The 18,444-nt window shown below is 43.8% G+C and overlaps 1 protein-coding gene across 1 annotated transcript in view; it reads left to right on the top strand.

Annotated features, from left to right (window-relative positions):
• ambra1b (autophagy/beclin-1 regulator 1b) overlaps positions 1-18,444 on the top strand; it is a 56,762-nt gene that overhangs the window by 16,883 nt on the left and 21,435 nt on the right. The window contains 6 exon segments of the mRNA XM_029668655.2: positions 3,107-3,292; positions 7,491-7,672; positions 8,001-8,111; positions 8,366-8,554; positions 8,963-9,117; positions 9,639-9,778. Coding sequence (XP_029524515.2) covers positions 3,107-3,292; positions 7,491-7,672; positions 8,001-8,111; positions 8,366-8,554; positions 8,963-9,117; positions 9,639-9,778 — 963 coding nt within the window.

Below are 18,444 nucleotides of genomic sequence, written 5' to 3' on the forward strand. Positions count from 1 at the left end.
CGAGCAGGCCTTTCTAATCGACCTGGCCGGGGTGTCCTGGAAGGATATTGATCTCATCCCGTCAGTAGAGGATGCCTGGATATTTAAAAAAAATGCCTTCCTAACAATCTTAAATAAACATGCCCCATTCAAGAAAATTAGAACCAGGAACAGATATAGCCCTTGGTTCTCCCCAGACCTGACTGCCCTTAACCAACACAAAAACATCCTATGGTGTTCTGCATTAGCATCGAACAGCCCCGTGATATGCAGCTGTTCAGGGAAGCTAGAAACCGTTATACACAGGCAGTTAGAAAAGCCAAGGCTAGCTTTTCAAGCAGAAATTTGCTTCCTGCAACACTAACTCTAAAAAGTTCTGGGACACTGTAAAGTCCATGGAGAATAAGAACACCTCCTCCCAGCTGCCCACTGCACTGAAGATAGGAAACACTGTCACCACTGATAAATCCACCATAATTGAGAATTTCAATAAGCATTTTTCTACGGCTGGCCATGCTTTCCACCTGGCAACTCCTACCCGGTCAACAGCACTGCACCCCCAACAGCAACTCGCCCAAGCCTTCCCCATTTCTCCTTCTCCCAAATCCATTCAGCTGAAGTTCTGAAAGAGCTGAAAAATCTGGACCCCTACAAATCAGCCGGGCTAGACAATCTGGACCCTTTCTTTCTAAAATTATCTGCCGAAATTGTTGCCACCCCTATTACTAGCCTGTTCAACCTCTCTTTCGTGTCATCTGAGATTCCCAAAGATTGGAAAGCAGCTGCGGTCATCCCCCTCTTCAAATGGGGGGACACTCTTGACCCAAACTGCTACAGACCTATATCTATCCTACCATGCTTTTCTAAGGTCTTGAAAGCCAAGTCAACAAACAGATTACCGACCATTTTGAATCTCACCATACCTTCTCTGCTATGCAATCTGGTTTCAGAGCTGGTCATGGGTGCACCTCAGCCACGCTCAAGGTCCTAAACGATATCTTAACCGCCATCGATAAGAAACATTACTGTGCAGCCGTATTCATTGATCTGGCCAAGGCTTTCGACTCTGTCAACCACCACATCCTCATCGGCAGACTCGACAGCCTTGGTTTCTCAAATGATTGCCTCGCCTGGTTCACCAACTACTTCTCTGATAGAGTTCAGTGTGTCAAATCGGAGGGTCTGCTGTCCGGACCTCTGGCAGTCTCTATGGGGGTGCCACAGGGTTCAATTCTTGGACCGACTCTCTTCTCTGTATACATCAATGAGGTCGCTCTTGCTGCTGGTGAGTCTCTGATCCACCTCTACGCAGACGACACCATTCTGTATACTTCCGGCCCTTCTTTGGACACTGTGTTAACAACCCTCCAGGCAAGCTTCAATGCCATACAACTCTTCTTCCGTGGCCTCCAATTGCTCTTAAATACAAGTAAAACTAAATGCATGCTCTTCAACCGATCGCTACCTGCACCTACCCGCCTGTCCAACATCACTACTCTGGACGGCTCTGACTTAGAATACGTGGACAACTACAAATACTTAGGTGTCTGGTTAGACTGTAAACTCTCCTTCCAGACCCATATCAAACATCTCCAATCCAAAGTTAAATCTAGAATTGGCTTCCTATTTCACAACAAAGCATCCTTCACTCATGCTGCCAAACATACCCTTGTAAAATTGACCATCCTACCAATCCTCGACTTTGGCGATGTCATTTACAAAATAGCCTCCAATACCCTACTCAACAAATTGGATGCAGTCTATCACAGTGCAATCCGTTTTGTCACCAAAGCCCCATATACTACCCACCATTGCGACCTGTACGCTCTCGTTGGCTGGCCCTCGCTTCATACTCGTCGCCAAACCCACTGGCTCCATGTCATCTACAAGACCCTGCTAGGTAAAGTCCCCCCTTATCTCAGCTCGCTGGTCACCATAGCATCTCCCACCTGTAGCACACGCTCCAGCAGGTATATCTCTCTAGTCACCCCCAAAACCAATTCTTTCTTTGGCCGCCTCTCCTTCCAGTTCTCTGCTGCCAATGACTGGAACGAACTACAAAAATCTCTTAAATTGGAAACACTTATCTCCCTCACTAGCTTTAAGCACCAACTGTCAGAGCATCTTACAGATTACTGCACCTGTACATAGCCCACCTATAATTTAGCCCAAACAACAACTATTTTGCTCCTTTGCACCCCATTATTTTTATTTCTACTTTGCACATTCTTCCATTGCAAAACTACCATTCCAGTGTTTTACTTGCTATATTGTATTTACTTTGCCACCATGGCCTTTTTTTCCTTTACCTCCCTTCTCACCTAATTTGCTCACATTGTATATAGACTTGTTTTTTTTACTGTATTATTGACTGTATGTTTGTTTTACTCCATGTGTAACTCTGTGTCGTTGTATGTGTCGAACTGCTTTGCTTTATCTTGGCCAGGTCGCAATTGTAAATGAGAACTTGTTCTCAACTTGCTTACCTGGTTAAATAAAGGTAAAATAAAAAAATAAGCTATGGACAACTAACACAAATACTTTTTATCGCTGGCAATTTTAATGCACAGAGATACCTTGACAAGCTCCTGAGGCCCTTTGCCGTGCCATTCATTCGCCGCTATCACCACAATTCCTGGAAGCTGAAAATGTCCGTTCTTCTATGGCCTGCATACTCAGACATGTCACTCTTTGAGCATATTTGGGATGCTCTGGATCGACGTGTACACCAGCGTGTTCCAGTTCCCACCAATATCCAGCAACTTCACCCAGGACAACATTTCACAGGCCACAATCAACAGCCTGATCAAGTCTATGCGAAGATGTCGAGGTGCATGAGGCAAATGGTGGTCACACCAGATACTGACTGGTTTGCATATCCATGTCCCTACTTTTTTTTTTTTAAGGTATCTGTCCAACAGATGCATATCTGTATTCCCAGTCATGTGAAATCCATAGATTAGGACCTAGTTATTTTATTTCAATTGACTGATTTCCATATATGAATTTTAAGTCAGTAAAATCTTTGAAATTGTTTCATGTTGCGTTTTGTTCAGTATAGTATGAACCCTAGAGCTGTAACCCCCCCCCCATTGAACTCTTCTCTCTGCCGTTGTTTCTCCTGCAGGTTGTCCCCGGCTGCGTACTACGCGCAGAGAATGATCCAGTACCTGTCGAGGCGGGACAGTATCCGCCAGCGTTCGCTGCGCTACCAGCAGAACCGCCTGAGGACCCTCTCCTCCTCTTCGGACAGCCCGGCCGGCAACCCCTCGGCCGCAATGGAGAACAGCGATGTGGACTTTGAAGAGCTAGAGTGAGTTGGTGCAAACCATCCTGGCCCCTTAATGGGATATTAGTTACTCTTAAGGATCTTACCCTTTTTTTCAATTTTCACCTAAAATGACAAACCCAAATCTAACTGCCTGTAGCTCAGGACCTGAAACAAGGATATGCATGTTCTTGATACCATTTTGAAAGGAAACACTTTCAAGTTTGTGGAAATGTGAAATGAATGTAGGAGAATATAACACGTTAGATCTGGTAAAAGATAATACAAAAAAAATGCAAGGGACAGGCCATACTTTGGGATAGGAGTCTAGGTGTAATTTAGATCTTGACCACCAGATGGCAGCAGTGTGTGCAAAGTTTCAGACTGATCCAGTGAAGAATTACATTACTGTTACATTATTTTGTATCAAGTCTGCCAGGAGTTTGCCGAAATGTGCCGAATTGGTCAATTGATACATTTTCAAGTACATAACTATAGAGGACATACAAAAATACTATGGTTATAAAAAAAAATGAAAGTTTACACGCTCCCAGGGAATGTCATACTAGATGTCATCTAGATGGCCGGGCGGGGTGGGTATGGAGCCAGAAACAGCAGTGCTGTCAAACTGTAGACACAAGTTCCTACATTGGAACATAAAAATTTATTTTATCAAACAAAACTATGCTAGATTTTATCTCTGGGACCCTCAGGATGACAAATCAGAGCAAGATTACACAAAGTACATTATTTACCTTCAGAGGTGAATGTATTAAAAAAATAATGTTTTGTGCACTCCTCAAACAATTGCATGGTATTTTATCACTGTAATAGCTACTGTTAATTGGACACTGCAGTTAAATTAACAAGAATTTAAGCTTTTTGGGACAAAAAAGGGACACCCATCCCGTAGAGGTTGTCCAATTTTTGTTTTTAGAACTCAAGGTTTTCTGTTGAGATAAGTGGAGGATTGGATAAGGAGATGTCCCAAGCTATCCCTTTAGAAAACATTTTTTGTGGATCTACACAACCAATAGTGTGTGATGTGGACTTACTTTTTATTTTTATTTTTTATTTCACCTTTATTTAACCAGGTAGGCTAGTTGAGAACAAGTTCTCATTTGCAACTGCGACCTGGCCAAGATAAAGCATAGCAGTGTGAACAGACAACACAGAGTTACACATGGAGTAAGCAATTAACAAGTCAATAACACAGTAGAAAAAAAATGGGCAGTCTATATACAATGTGTGCAAAAGGCATGAGGAGGTAGGCGAATAATACAATTTTGCAGATTAACACTGGGGTGATAAATGATCAGATGGTCATGTACAGGTAGAGATATTGGTGTGCAAAAGAGCAGAAAAGTAAATAAATAAATAAAAAAAACAGTATAAAAACAGTATGGGGATGAGGTAGGTGAAAATGGGTGGGCTATTTACCAATAGACTATGTACAGCTGCAGCGATCGGTTAGCTGCTCGGATAGCTGATGTTTGAAGTTGGTGAGGGAGATAAAAGTCTCCAACTTCAGCGATTTTTGCAGTTCGTTCCAGTCACAGGCAGCAGAGTACTGGAACGAAAGGCGGCCAAATGAGGTGTTGGCTTTAGGGATGATCAGTGAGATACACCTGCTGGAGCGTGTGCTACGGATGGGTGTTGCCATCGTGACCAGTGAACTGAGATAAGGCGGAGCTTTACCTAGCATGGACTTGTAGATGACACTTACACTATATATACACTACCGTTCAAAAGTTTGGGGTCACTTAGAAATGTCCTTGTTTTTGAAAGAAAAGCAAAACATTTTTGTTGATTTTAAAATTGATCAGAAATACAGTGTAGACATTGATAATGTTGTAAATGACTATTGTAGCTGGAAGAGGCTGATTTAAAAAAAATATATAATAATATTCATATTTTTTTAATGGAATATCTACATAGGCTTTCAGAGGCCCATTATCAACAATCATCGCTCCTGTGTTCCAATGGCACGTTGTGTTAGCTAATCCAAGTTTATCATTTTAAAAGGCTAATTGATCATTAGAAAACACTTTTGCAATTATGTTAGCACAGCTGAAAACTGTTGTCCCTGCTTAAAGAAGCAAAAGAACTGGCCTTTTTTTTGACTAGTTGAGTATCTGGATCATCAGCATTTGTGGGTTCGATTACAGGCTCAAAATGGCCAGAAACAAAGAGCTTTCTTCTGAAACTCATCAGTCTATTCTTGTTCTGAGAAATGAAGGCTTATTCCATGTGAGAAATTGCCAAAAAACTGAAGATCTCGTACAGCGCTGTGTGCTACTCCCTTCACAGAACAGTGCATACTGGCTCTAACCAGAATAGAAAGAGTGGGATGCCCTGGTGCATAACTGAGCAAGAGGACAAGTACATTAGTGTCTAGTTTGAGAAGCAGACGCCTCACAAGTCCTCAACTGGCAGCTTCATTAAGTAGTATCCGCAAAACACCTGTCTCAACGTCAACAGTGAATGGCCTTCTAGGCAGAGTTGCAAAGCAAAAGCCATGTCTCAGACTGGCCAATAGAAAGAAAAGATTAAGATGGGCAAAAGAACACAGACACTGGACAGAGGAACTCTGTATTTGTTATTCAAATGAAAAGCCCAATGAATACTCGCCTTTGTGTAGCGATTTAACTCCCACCGCTTCATTAAAGAATGTTTCATTGACTTTGCAGCAATACTTTGCCTCGACAAGAAAGAGCTCTTTGAAAATGTTTCCCTGTCAAGACGAACAGTGGTGCGGCGTTGAGAACATCACAGAGAATGTGGAACAACAGTTGAAAGACAAGGTAAAGGATTTCACCTATTTCTCCTTGGCCCTGGATGAGAGCAGTGATGCGCGTGACATGGCACAGTTGATATTTTTACAAGACATAATCCCAGAACTTTGAAATTACAGAGGAGCTTGCTTCAGTGCAGTCAAGTAGCTGAGCTGAAACCAGATCAGAAAATGATTTTCCTGCATTGGATTATTCACCAGGAGGTACTCTAAATGTGTTCTGAAAATGAGCCTTGTGGATACAGTCACTAAAGTGGTAAACTTCATAAGAGCAAAATCCTTAAACCACAGGCAGTTTGTCTCACTGTCTGAAGAGAGTCTGTCAAGCAGGTTTCCCCTTCCACACAAACGTGAGATGGCTGAGGTTGGGGAAGGTGCTTAAAAGGGTGTGGAACCTGAATCAGAGTTTTTGTAAATGAAATGAAAATATGTGGATTTCCCTCAACTGCAAGATAAAGAATGGTTGGCTGATTTTTGCCTTCACCGTGGACATCATTGACCCCCATGAATGAACTGAATTCCAAACTAGAAGGGAAGGGCCTTTCTGCATCAGATGTACAGCCTTGTCAAAGCCTTCAAGGGAAAATTACCCCTCCTGACCCGCCAAGTAGAAGTCAACAACCTCACCCGCCTTCCGACACTACTAGTCTGTTCCCTATCAGATGACCAGCGGGAGAAGTATACATCGTTGCTGCGTGCTTTGAACTGTGAATTTTCTCGTCTTTTTGAGGATTTCAAAGTGTTGGAAAATGACATGCTGTTGGTTTCCTCTCCTTTCACCTTCAACGTGGATAACGCTCCCACTGACATGCAACTTGAGCTTATCAATCTTCAGTCTGATGCAGTGATTGGGGAACTGTTTTGAATAGTTCTCCAATGTCACTGACAAGGTTCTATGCATCTCTCTGAACAAAACTCTCCAAAGATTAGGAGTCATGCTCAGATGTTTGTACTGTTTGGGTCAACCCAGGCATTTTCTGTGATGAAATATAACAAGTCAAGGCACAGATCATCTTTTACTGACTCTCACCTCTCAGCAATTCTGCGCATAGCAACGTCAGAAACTATACCTGACTTCACTGCTCTAGTCAATGCCCATCAGAGACTTCGCTCCTCACACCGATTGAGAAGTTTCAATTTAATGTTGAGCTCTCTCTCTCTTGTGTTTTTGTGCATACCCGTTAACGAGAGTTCTTTCTGTGGTGCTGATTGTTTAATAATGATTCACAGATAGTATCTGTCAGTCATATACATTATGTATAATCCTGTAATGTGATTCTGGCCCGTGATGGCAAAAATATATTCTATGGCCCTCCATGGAAAATAATTGCCCAGGCCTGGAGTACAGTCATCCTACTTTGAACATTCAGCTTCACCACACATTTCACCCAACAGACTCCTTTTCTCCCAATAACTGCTGTGTGTGTGTGTTTGTGTGTGTTTTAACAGTGACAACGGAGACCGGACGAGGCACCGAACACCACGCAACGCCAGGATGTCTGCGCCTTCACTGGGGCGATTCGTTCCTCGGCGGTTTCTTTTGCCTGAGTACCTGCCCTACGCTGGAATCTTCCACGAGAGGGGACAGCCTGGCCTGGCCACCCACTCCTCTGTCAACAGGGTCCTAGCAGGTACTAACCAAGATTGTCTCACTAGAGTACACTCTGCTTAGTGTGGTTAAATTGTCCTGTATGGATGTGATCACTGTAAAAGGAGTGCGCTGCAACGCTACTTTTCACGCTACTGCTGTATTTCGCCGGCCTGATTTACCCATCCATTTTTGTTGGTGGAACCAAGGTATAAAATAGAATATCCAAGCCAGTACAGTTCAAGTGGGCAACATCTAACTACTTGATTGCTCTCCTACATCTCAATGTTATCCATTTTATTGTGTTATCTGCAATAGTGGTACTCCTCTTTCACATCCAATAGCCTATCCACTGACCAAATTTCTCTCAGGTGCCTCAATCGGGGACGGCCAGTCGGCGGTGGCCAGCAACATAGCCAACACCACCTACCGGCTGCAGTGGTGGGACTTCACCAAGTTCGATCTACCTGAGATCAGCAACGGTATGTAAAACATTCAGAACATTGCAACGCCGACACAATTCCCTATTCTATCTGACAGACGATCTTATCATTTCTACACAATACATTTCTGTCTGAAAGTTCTGTAACCTTAGATCCTCCTAAACCGGTCCCTGCTCTCCTATTGTTTGAACAGCTATGTTTGCCACTCTGATTGCGTTTACTTTAGAGGTTTACTGTATTATTGACATTGTGCGCGTTTGCCTGTTTGTGTATGTCTGTTGCCACCCCTCCAGCCTCTGTGAATGTGCTGGTGCCAAATTGTAAGATCTACAACGATGCCAGTTGTGACATCTCGGCGGACGGGCAGCTCCTGGCCGTGTTCATACCCAGCAGCCAGCGGGGCTTCCCTGATGAGGGCATCCTGGCTGTGTACTCCTTGGCACCTCACAACCTGGGGGAGGTGCTCTACACCAAAAGATTTGGTAAGTCTTGTCACGTAGTAGAGGACGTCTTGCCGCCAGGGACTTGACCTCCAGGATACAGCTATAGCAGTGTTTCCCAAACCTCTCCTCTTAGTGCCCCCGGCCAATCCACTTATTTGAGGTAATCCAGTGATGGCAGACTTGATTCAATTGGTCAACCTAATCATCTCATTCGTTGAATAAGGTGTGCTAGTTGTGGACTACATCAAATGAGTCGAACTGTAGGAGGTAGTCGAGGAGAGGTTTGGGAAACAACTGAACTAGAGAATCTAAAACATTGAATCTAGTAAAATTGGTGCACTAAACAGAATATTATAGATAGTGAACCTTAACTACAGTACAATAATATCCTAGGAGAGTCTTGCCAAACCTTGTCAGTCTTAACGTTTGTCTTCCATCCTCCCACAGGTCCCAATGCCATCTCGGTGAGCCTGTCTCCCATGGGCTGTTACGTGATGGTGGGCTTGGCCTCCCGCAGGATCCTGCTGCATCCCTCCACCGACCACATGGTGGCGCAAGTGTTCCGGCTGCAACAGCCCCACGGTGGAGAGACCTCCATCAGGGTGAGACAGACAGAAAGACCCCCCCCTAATGCAGGGAAAAGACCAGCTCGCTGGTTACATGTGAACGTATGTTCGTGAAGGTCAACAGTGAGGGAGAAGGGTAGTACCACAGATTGATACTACCGGGGTGGTGGTCATTATGGCAACCTTTGGAAAATTATTAAATGAGTCTAGGTAATCCCTCCCAGTTTGTCTATTTGGTGTCTAATGAACACAACCCAGGTTTGTAGAGGGACTTGGAGCACGACTAGCTGACATGGCTTTTACCCATACCCAAAGGGTTCACTTTATTGTGCATTTGTTTAGTTTCAAGTTTTAATGTCACAAGTACAGTGAAATGTCTTTCTTGCCAACTCAATACCCAACAATGCAATAACAATGTAATTCTGGTATTTAAAAAAAAAAAAAAACATACGAAGTATGAACACAATAAGTAAGGATACTATATACAGGGTCCGTTCCAGGGAGAGTGATGTTGGACGTTTGTGATTGTTTGTCTGGGTTCTCCAATTGTTCCCTAGATGGTGTTCAACGTGGTCTACCCCATGGCTCCGGACCAGCGGCGGCACGTCAGCATCAATTCAGCCAGATGGCTTCCAGACCCGGGGATGGGCCTGGCCTACGGGACCAACAAAGGAGACCTGGTCATCTGCAGGCCCGTGTGAGTAGTGCTCCTCTATCTGACCATTTTGTAAATCTGATATCGGGGTGGTGCATTGGTGACTTGTTTGTTTTTGTAGTCCTCAATATACACTTTGTGTTCAAAGGTGTGTTCCTGGTATCATGAGTTCAGTGTATTCCATACCACCACCTCCAACACTGGCGGCAAATTGGATTTGATTGGTCTCTTGATTAGATTATTCTAATAGCCAGTGTAAACAGGAAGTCTCTGGATTGGAGCGGGTCAATTATTGGTCTGTAATGAGGTCATTGTCTGTGATTACATGAAGGAATCCCTCAGTGGAGATCAAAATCAAATGTTATTGGTCACATGCGTCGAATACAACAGGTGTAGACTTTACAGTGAAATGCTTACTTAAGAGCCCATTCCCAACAGTGCAGAGTTAAAAAGTAAGAAAAATATTTGTTTAAAAACCGGGAAACAGTAAAACGAGGCTATACACAAGGAGTTCCAGTATTGAGTCAATGTGTAGGGGTACAAGATTATACTGTATGTACACTACCACTCAAAAGTTTGGACACCTACTCATTCCAGGGGTTTTCTTTATTAGTAACCAAAACGTGTTAAACAAATTAAAATAAATGTTATATTTCAGATGCTTCAAAGTAGCCACCCTTTGCCTTGAGAGCTTTGCACACTCTTAGCATTCTCTCAACCAGCTTCATGAGGTAGTTACCAGGAATTGATTTCAATTAACAGGTGTGCTTTGTTTAAAAGCAAATTTGTAGAATGTATTTCCTTCTTAATGCGTTTGAGCCAGTCAGTTGTGTTATGACAAGGTAGGGGTGGTATACAGAAGATAGCCCTATTTGATAAAATACTAAGTCCATATTATGGCAAGAACGGCTCAAATACTTTTAAGACTTGAAGGTCAGTCAATCCGGAACATTTCAAGAACTTTGAAAGCATCTTCAAGTGCAGTCGCAAAAACCATCAAGCGCTCTGATGAACCTGGCTCTCATGAGGACCGCCACAGGAAAGGAAAACCCAGAGTTACCTCTGCTGCAAAGGAAAGTTCATTAGAGTTACTACCCTCAGAAATTGCAGCCCAAATAAAAGCTCCAAAGAGTTCATGTAACAGACCCATCTCAACATCAACTGTTCAGAGGAGACTGCCTGAATCAGGCCTTCATGGTCAAATTGCTGCAAAGAAACCACTACTAAAGGACACCAAGAAACACGAGCAATTGACATTAGACCGGTGGAAATCTGTCCTTTTTGGTCTGATTGGAGTCCAAATTGGAGATTTTTGGTTCCAACCGCAGGTCTTTGTGAGACGCAGAGTAGGTGAATGGATGATCTCCGCATGTGTGGTTCCCACCGTGAAAAATGGAGGTGTGGTGTGGGGGTGCTTTGCTGGTGACACGGTCCGTGATTTTATTGATTTCTTTTTTAATTCAAAGCACACTTAACCAGCATGGCTACCACAGCATTCTACAGCGATATGCCATCCCATCTGATTTGCGCTTAGCCCCACCGATCATTTGTTTTTCAACAGGACAATGACCCATCCCACCCTTCAGGCTGTGTAAGGGCTATTTGACCACGAAGGAGAGTGATGGAGTACTGCATCAGATGACCTGGCCTTCATAATCCCCCGACCTTAAACCAATTGAGATGGTTTTTGGATGAGTTGGACCGCAGAGAGAAGGGCTTAGCAGCCAACAAGTGCTCAGCATATGTGGGAACTCCAAGACTGTTGGAAAAGCATTTGAGGTGAAGCTGGTTGAGCGAATGCCAAGAGTGTGCAAAGCTGTCATCAAGGCAATGGGTGGCTACTTTGAAGAATGTCAAATATAACATATTTTGATTGAACACTTTTTGTTACTACCTCAAATCAAATTTTATTTGTCACATACACATGGTTAGCAGATGTTAATGCGAGTGTAGCGAAATGCTTGTGCTTCTAGTTCCGACAATGCAGTAATAACCAACAAGTAATCTAGCTAACAATTCCAAAACTACTACCTTATAGACACAAGTGTAAGGGGATAAAGAATATGTACATAAGATATATGAATGAGTGATGGTACAGAGCGGCATAGGCAAGATACAGTAGATGGTATTGAGTGCAGTATATACATATGAGATGAGTATGTAAACAAAGTGGCATAGTTAAAGTGGCTAGTGATACATGTATTACATAAGGATGCAGTAGATGATATAGAGTACAGTATATACGTATACATATGAGATGAATAATGTAGGGTATGTAAACATTATATTAGGTAGCATTGTTTAAAGTGGCTAGTGATATATTTTACATAATTTCCCATCAATTCCCATTATTAAAGTGGCTGGAGTTGAGTCAGTGTGTTGGCAGCAGCCACTCAATGTTAGTGGTGGCTGTTTAACAGTCTGATGGCCTTGAGATAGAAGCTGTTTTTCAGTCTCTCGGTCCCAGCTTTGATGCACCTGTACTGACCTCGCCTTCTGGATGATAGCGGGGTGAACAGGCAGTGGCTCGGGTGGTTGTTGTCCTTGATGATCTTTATGGCCTTCCTGTGACATCGGGTGGTGTAGGTGTCCTGGAGGGCAGGTAGTTTGCCCCCGGTGATGCGTTGTGCAGACCTCACTACCCACTGGAGAGCCTTACGGTTGTGGGCGGAGCAGTTGCCGTACCAGGCGGTGATACAGCCCGACAGGATGCTCTCGATTGTGCATCTGTAGAAGTTTGTGAGTGCTTTTGGTGACAAGCCAAATTTCTTCAGCCTCCTGAGGTTGAAGAGGCGCTGCTGCGCCTTCTTCACGATGCTGTCTGTGTGGGTGGACCAATTCAGTTTGTCTGTGATGTGTACGCCGAGGAACTTAAAACATACTACCTGATTCCATATGTGTTATTTCATAGTTGTGATGTCTTCACTATTATTCAACAATATACTAAATATTTGGAAAAACCCTTGAATGAGTAGGTGTCCAAACTTTTGACTGGTACTGTACATGTGGGTAAGGTTTTAAAGTTACTAGGCAATCAGGATTTATAATTAACACAGTAGCAGCAGTGTACAGTGCCGTTGGAAAGTATTCATACCCCTTGACTTTTTCCACTGTTACGATAGTCTTATTCTGAAGTTGATTTAAATTGCTTTTATTCCTCATCAGTATACACACTATACCCCATAATGACAAAGCAAAAACAGTTTTTTAGACATTATTGCTAATTTAAAAAATATATATTTTTTAAATTTAATAAATCAAATTTACAGGTTTTCAGATCCTTAGTACTATGTTGACTAAGGATCTTTGGCAGCGTTTACAGCCTCACGCCTTCTTGTGTATGACGCTACAAGCTTGGAACACCTGTATTTGGGGAGTTTCTCCTATTCTTCTCTGCAGATCCTCTCAACCTCTGTCAGGTTGGATGCGGAGCATTGCTGCACAGCTATTTGCAGGTCTCTCCAGAGATGCTCAATCGGGTTCAAGTCCGGGCTCTGGCTGGGCCGCTCAAGGACATTCAGAGACTTGTCCCGAAGCCACTCCTGTGTTGTCTTGTCTGTGTGCTTAGGGTCGTTGTCCTGTTGGAAGGTGAATCGTCACCCCAGTCTAAGGTCCTGAGCGCTCTGGAGCAGGTTTTCATCAAGGATCACTCTGTGCTTTGCTCCGTTCATCTTTCCCTCGATCCTGACTAGTCTCCCAGTCCCTGCCGCTGATAAACATCCCCACAGCATGATGCTGCCACCACCATGCTTCACCGTAGGGATGATGCCACGCTCTCTCCAGACATGACGCTTGGCATTCAGGACAGAGTGGTTTCAGCAGGCCAGAGAATCTTGTTTCTCATGGTCTGAGAGTCTTCAGGTGCCTTTTGGCAAACTCCAAGTGGGCTGTCATGTGCTTTTTACTGAGGAGTGGCTTCCGTCTGGCCATTCTACCATATAGGCCTGATTGGTGGAGTGCTGTAGAGATGGTTGTCCTTCTGGAAGTTTTTCCCATCTCCACAGACGTACTCTAGAGCTCTGTCAGTGACCATTGGGTTCTTGGTCACCTCCCTGACCAAGGCCCTTCTCCCCATATTGCGCTGTTTGGCTGGGCGGCCAGTTCTAGGAGTCTTGGTGGTTTCAAATGTCTTCTACTGAAGAATGATGGAGGCCACTGTGTTCTTTGGGACCTTCAATGCTGCAGACATATTTTTTGGTAACCTTCCCCAGATCTGTTCCTCGACACAATCCTGTCTCGGAGCTCTGTGGATAATTCCTTCGACCTCATAGCGAGGCGTCTGAACTTTCAGAAAGAACTATGTAAAGTGTGTGTGTGTGTGGCGTAGAGCAGCGCTTCCCAAGCTCTGTCATTTGGGCCCCAAGGGGTGCACATTTTTGTTTTTGCTGTAGTACTACACAGCTGATTAAAATAATCAAAGCTTGATGATTATTTGAATCAGCTGTGTCGTGTTAGGGCAAAAAACTAAATGTGCCCCCCTTGGGGTGCAAATGACTGAGTTTGGGAAACGCTGGTATCGAGCCAGTGCAAGGCAATCAGTGCAAAACAATTAGGATGGATATGGATAAATAAATTGTCCTGGCAGCCATTTAACTGTTCAGCAGTCTTATCGCTTCAGCGTAGAAGCTGTTCAGGTGCTTTTTGGTCACAGACTTGGCGCTCCGGTGCTGCTTGCCATGTGGTAAAAGAGAGAACACACTATGACTTGGGTGGCTGGAGTCTTTGACAATTTTTTGTGCCTTCCTCTGACACCGCCTGGTATAGAGGTCCTGGATGGCAGGGGGTTCTGCCCCAGTGATCTACTTGGCCGTATGCACTACCCTCTAGTGCCTTGCGGTTGCATGCCGAGCAGTTGCCATACCAAGCGGTAAATGCATCTAGTCAATCTTTTGAGGATCTAAGGGCCCTTGCCAAATATTTTCAGCTTACCGAGAAGGAAGAGGTGTTTTCGTGCCCTCTTCATGACTGTGTTGGTGTGTTTGGACCATGATAGATCCTTAGTGATGAGGATGCTGAGGAACTTCAAGCTCTCGACCTGCTCTACTATAGACTCATCGATGTGAATGGGGTTGTGTTCGGATCTGTTGGGGCGGTATGCGAATTGGGAGTGGGTCCAGGGTTTCTGGGATGATGATGTTGTGAGACATGACCAGCCTTTCAAAATATTTCATGGCTGCAAATGTGAGTGCTACGGAGCAGTAGTCATTTAGACGGGGTACCTTTGTGTTTTAGGCACAATAACTGGTAGTTTGCTTTAAACATGTAGGTATTACAGACTGGGTCGGAGAGCGGTTGAACATTCCAGTGAAGACACTTGCCTGCTGGTCAGCGCATGCTCTTGAGTACGCGTCTTGGTAATCAGTCTGGCCCTGCGGCCTTGTGAATGTTTTAAAGGTCTTACTCACATCGGTTACGGTGAGCGTGGTCATAGTCATCCAGAACAGCTTGTGCTCTCACGTATGGTTCAGTATTGCTTGCCTCAAAGTGAACATAGAAGGCATTTAGCTCGTCTGGTAGGCTCGCGTCACTGGGCAGCTCTCGGCTGGGTTTCCCTTTCGCAATCCAGGATAGTTTGCAAGCCCTGCCACATCTGACGAGCGTCAGAGCCGGTACTGTAGGATTCATCTTAGTACTGTATTGACGCTTTGCCTGTTTGATGGTTAATTGGAGGGCGTAGCTGGATTTCATATAAGCATCCTGCGCATTGAAAGAGGCAGCTCCAGCCTTTAGCTCAATGCAGATATTTCCTATAATCCATGGCTTCTGGCTGGGATATGTACTTATGGTCACTTTTGGGACAACGTCGTCTATGCACTTATTAATGAAGCCGGTGACTGATGTGGTAAACTCCAATGCCATTGGATGAATCCCGGGGACATATTCCAGTCTGTGCTAGTGAAACAGTCCTATAGCTTAGCATCCGCTTCATCGGACCAATTCTGTGGTGAGCACGTCACTGGTACGTCAAATTTTGTAAGCAGGAATCGGGTGGATCAAGTTATGGTTTGATTTGCCAAATGGAGGGTGGGGGAGAGCTTTGTTTGTGTGTGAAGTAAAGGTGATCTATAGTTTTTGTCCCTCTATGGTCAACTCCAGTCCTCGGGGGCCAGAGTGATGTCATACTTTTCCCCATCCCTAGCAACCACAGCTGATTTGAAACTAATTGTATTGTAAACTGAAGATCATGGTTAGTTGATTATTGGTGTCTGGTGTGTTAGCAGGTGCTTGGGCAAAAGAGTGATACCAATCAGGCTCCGGAGGACTGGTGTTGCCCATTCCTGCTGTAGTTGCACAGGTGACATGCTGGTAGACAGGTGTTTAAAATTGAGCACACCACCATGAAATCTCCATAGACAGGCCATTCTACTGCCAATGTTTAACTGAAGAGCTCAGTGACTTTTTAACATGGCATCGTCATAGGATGCCACCTTTTTCCAAAAAGTCAGTTCTTCCTGCTAGAACTTCCCCGGTCAACCGTAAGTGCTGTTATTGTGAAGTTGAAACGTCTAGGAGCAACAACGGCTCAGCTGTGAAGTGGTAGGCCACACAAGCTCACAGAAAGAGACTGCCGAGTGCTGAAGCGCGTAGCACGTAAAAATGATCTGTCCTTGATTGCAACACTCACTACCAAGTTCCAAACTTTCTCTGGAAGCAACGTAAGCACAAGAACTGTTCGTCGGGAGTTCCTGAAATGGGTTTCCATGGACGAGCAGCCATACACAAGCCTACAATCGCCATGCCAAGCTTCGGCAGGAGTGGTGTAAAGCTCGCCTCCATTCATTGGACTCTAGAGCAGTGGTTCGGGCTAGTTAGGGTGAAGAGAAATCTTAACTCTACAGCATACATTGGCATTATAGATGATTCTGTGCTTCCAACTTTGTGGCAACAGTTTGGGGAAGGCCCTTTTCTTGTTTCAGCATGACAATGCCCCCATGCACAAAGCGAGGTCCATACAGAAATGGTTTGTCGAAATCGGTGTGGAAGAACCCATCGAACATCGGTGGAAATCGGTGTGATTTCAAACCCATCGAACACCTTTGGGATGAATTGGAACGCCGACTGCGAGCCTGGCCTAATTGCCTAACATCCGTGCCCAACCTCACTAATGCTCTTGTTGCTTAATGGAAGCAAGTCCATGTGGCAATGTTCCAACATCTAGTGGAAAGCCTTACCAGAAGAGTGGAGGCTGTTATAGCAGCAAAGGGGGGCCAACTCCATATTAATGCTTATGATTTCGGAATGAGATGTTCGAGTAGGTGTCCACATTCCTTTGGTCATGTAGTAAATATTACCAGTAGTATATTTGACTGTTAATTCCTATAATTTATAATCTACCATGTTTGTTTGGTTACGTTAATGTTTGTTAATTCATTCAACAGGTTGGAATAATAATATTGTACTGTTCTCATTGTCGGAGTGGACACGTTGTTTGCAGAGCGCACAACCTATGCTACACTTGTGAAAGGTCTTATTTTATTTTATTCCATTTACAAGTTTGGTCAATTTAGTCATGGTCTTTCCTTTCGAGTACTCCTGTCAATGTTGAGGAAGGAATATAAATGTGCTGATTTTGAGGATTTGATAGTTTTTCTGATTGGTTAATGCGCCATCACTAATGAGCTGTGAAACTTCTCAAAGTGATGTTTTCTTCACCTCAAATGGCAAGCAAACAGTTTAAAAAGAAAAATGTTTACATCACATTGAGTTAGTCATTCTCAATGATTTTGAAAAATCTTTCCAGCTCTCTCCCTTTCGATAACTACTCAGCGTGAAAGGGAAAAATGTCTTGCTCTGATCCAGTAGAAATGTCATAAAATAGGCCTACCTGATGACTTGTTATCCCTTGTGCAAATAGCCTACAGCTGTGTCTGTCCCAAGCTCACTGGCGCAGGAAACGCTGAGGCCCCAGAATATGTTGCAAGGAGCTTCAGGCCGGACCCAAGTTAAGAGTTGATGCAATGTTTTAAATTGATTTCAGACAGGCCATGCGTAGCCAATCTGATTTATAGGATATCTACCTTCAGGCTGCAATGTTTTTATTTGTTGGCCTTATAGGCTATTTTTACATAGTTGGCAATGGAAATAGAAGTTAGGTTTGTACATTTTTAGGTTTGTATCATATTCATTTAGAATTGGATGGAATTTTGATTAACCACATGACAATGGTTTTGAGATACGAAGACGTTATTATAAATCAAATTAAACTTTCAATAAAATGTGTATATGAAAAACATAATTGGCAAGCATGGTAGATATGGTAAGATAAATTGGCATTCCACATGAGAACTTGCCAACTCCGCATGTAGCCTATTTCCAGCAACTTCAGGAGAGTAATGTCAGAATCAGGGGGACCAGACTTTTTTTTTCTATCTGGGGATCTTGATCTCTGGCTCTCGAGTAATTTGTCTTATTTCATCCAACAGTAAGCTGAATGCATCAGACTAGCTCAATGCATATATAGTTGATGTTATTAAAACACAGGGTGTGTCTATAAATGGAAAAATAGGCTACACCTTTTATAAACAAAGCGACTACTTTCAGGTTGACTAAGATTTTTTTTTTTGGTCCGGGACAGCCCTAGTAAATAGTATGGTCTACAGCTTATCATTGGGGATTCTAACTTGGGCGAGCAGAACATCATGACGTCCTATTATAGAGATTATATATTAGAGATTGCGCACCAGCTGTTGTTAGAGAGACCCCACCAC

Source organism: Oncorhynchus nerka, linkage group LG9a, assembly GCF_034236695.1.
Source record: "Oncorhynchus nerka isolate Pitt River linkage group LG9a, Oner_Uvic_2.0, whole genome shotgun sequence".
Taxonomy (NCBI): domain Eukaryota; kingdom Metazoa; phylum Chordata; class Actinopteri; order Salmoniformes; family Salmonidae; genus Oncorhynchus; species Oncorhynchus nerka.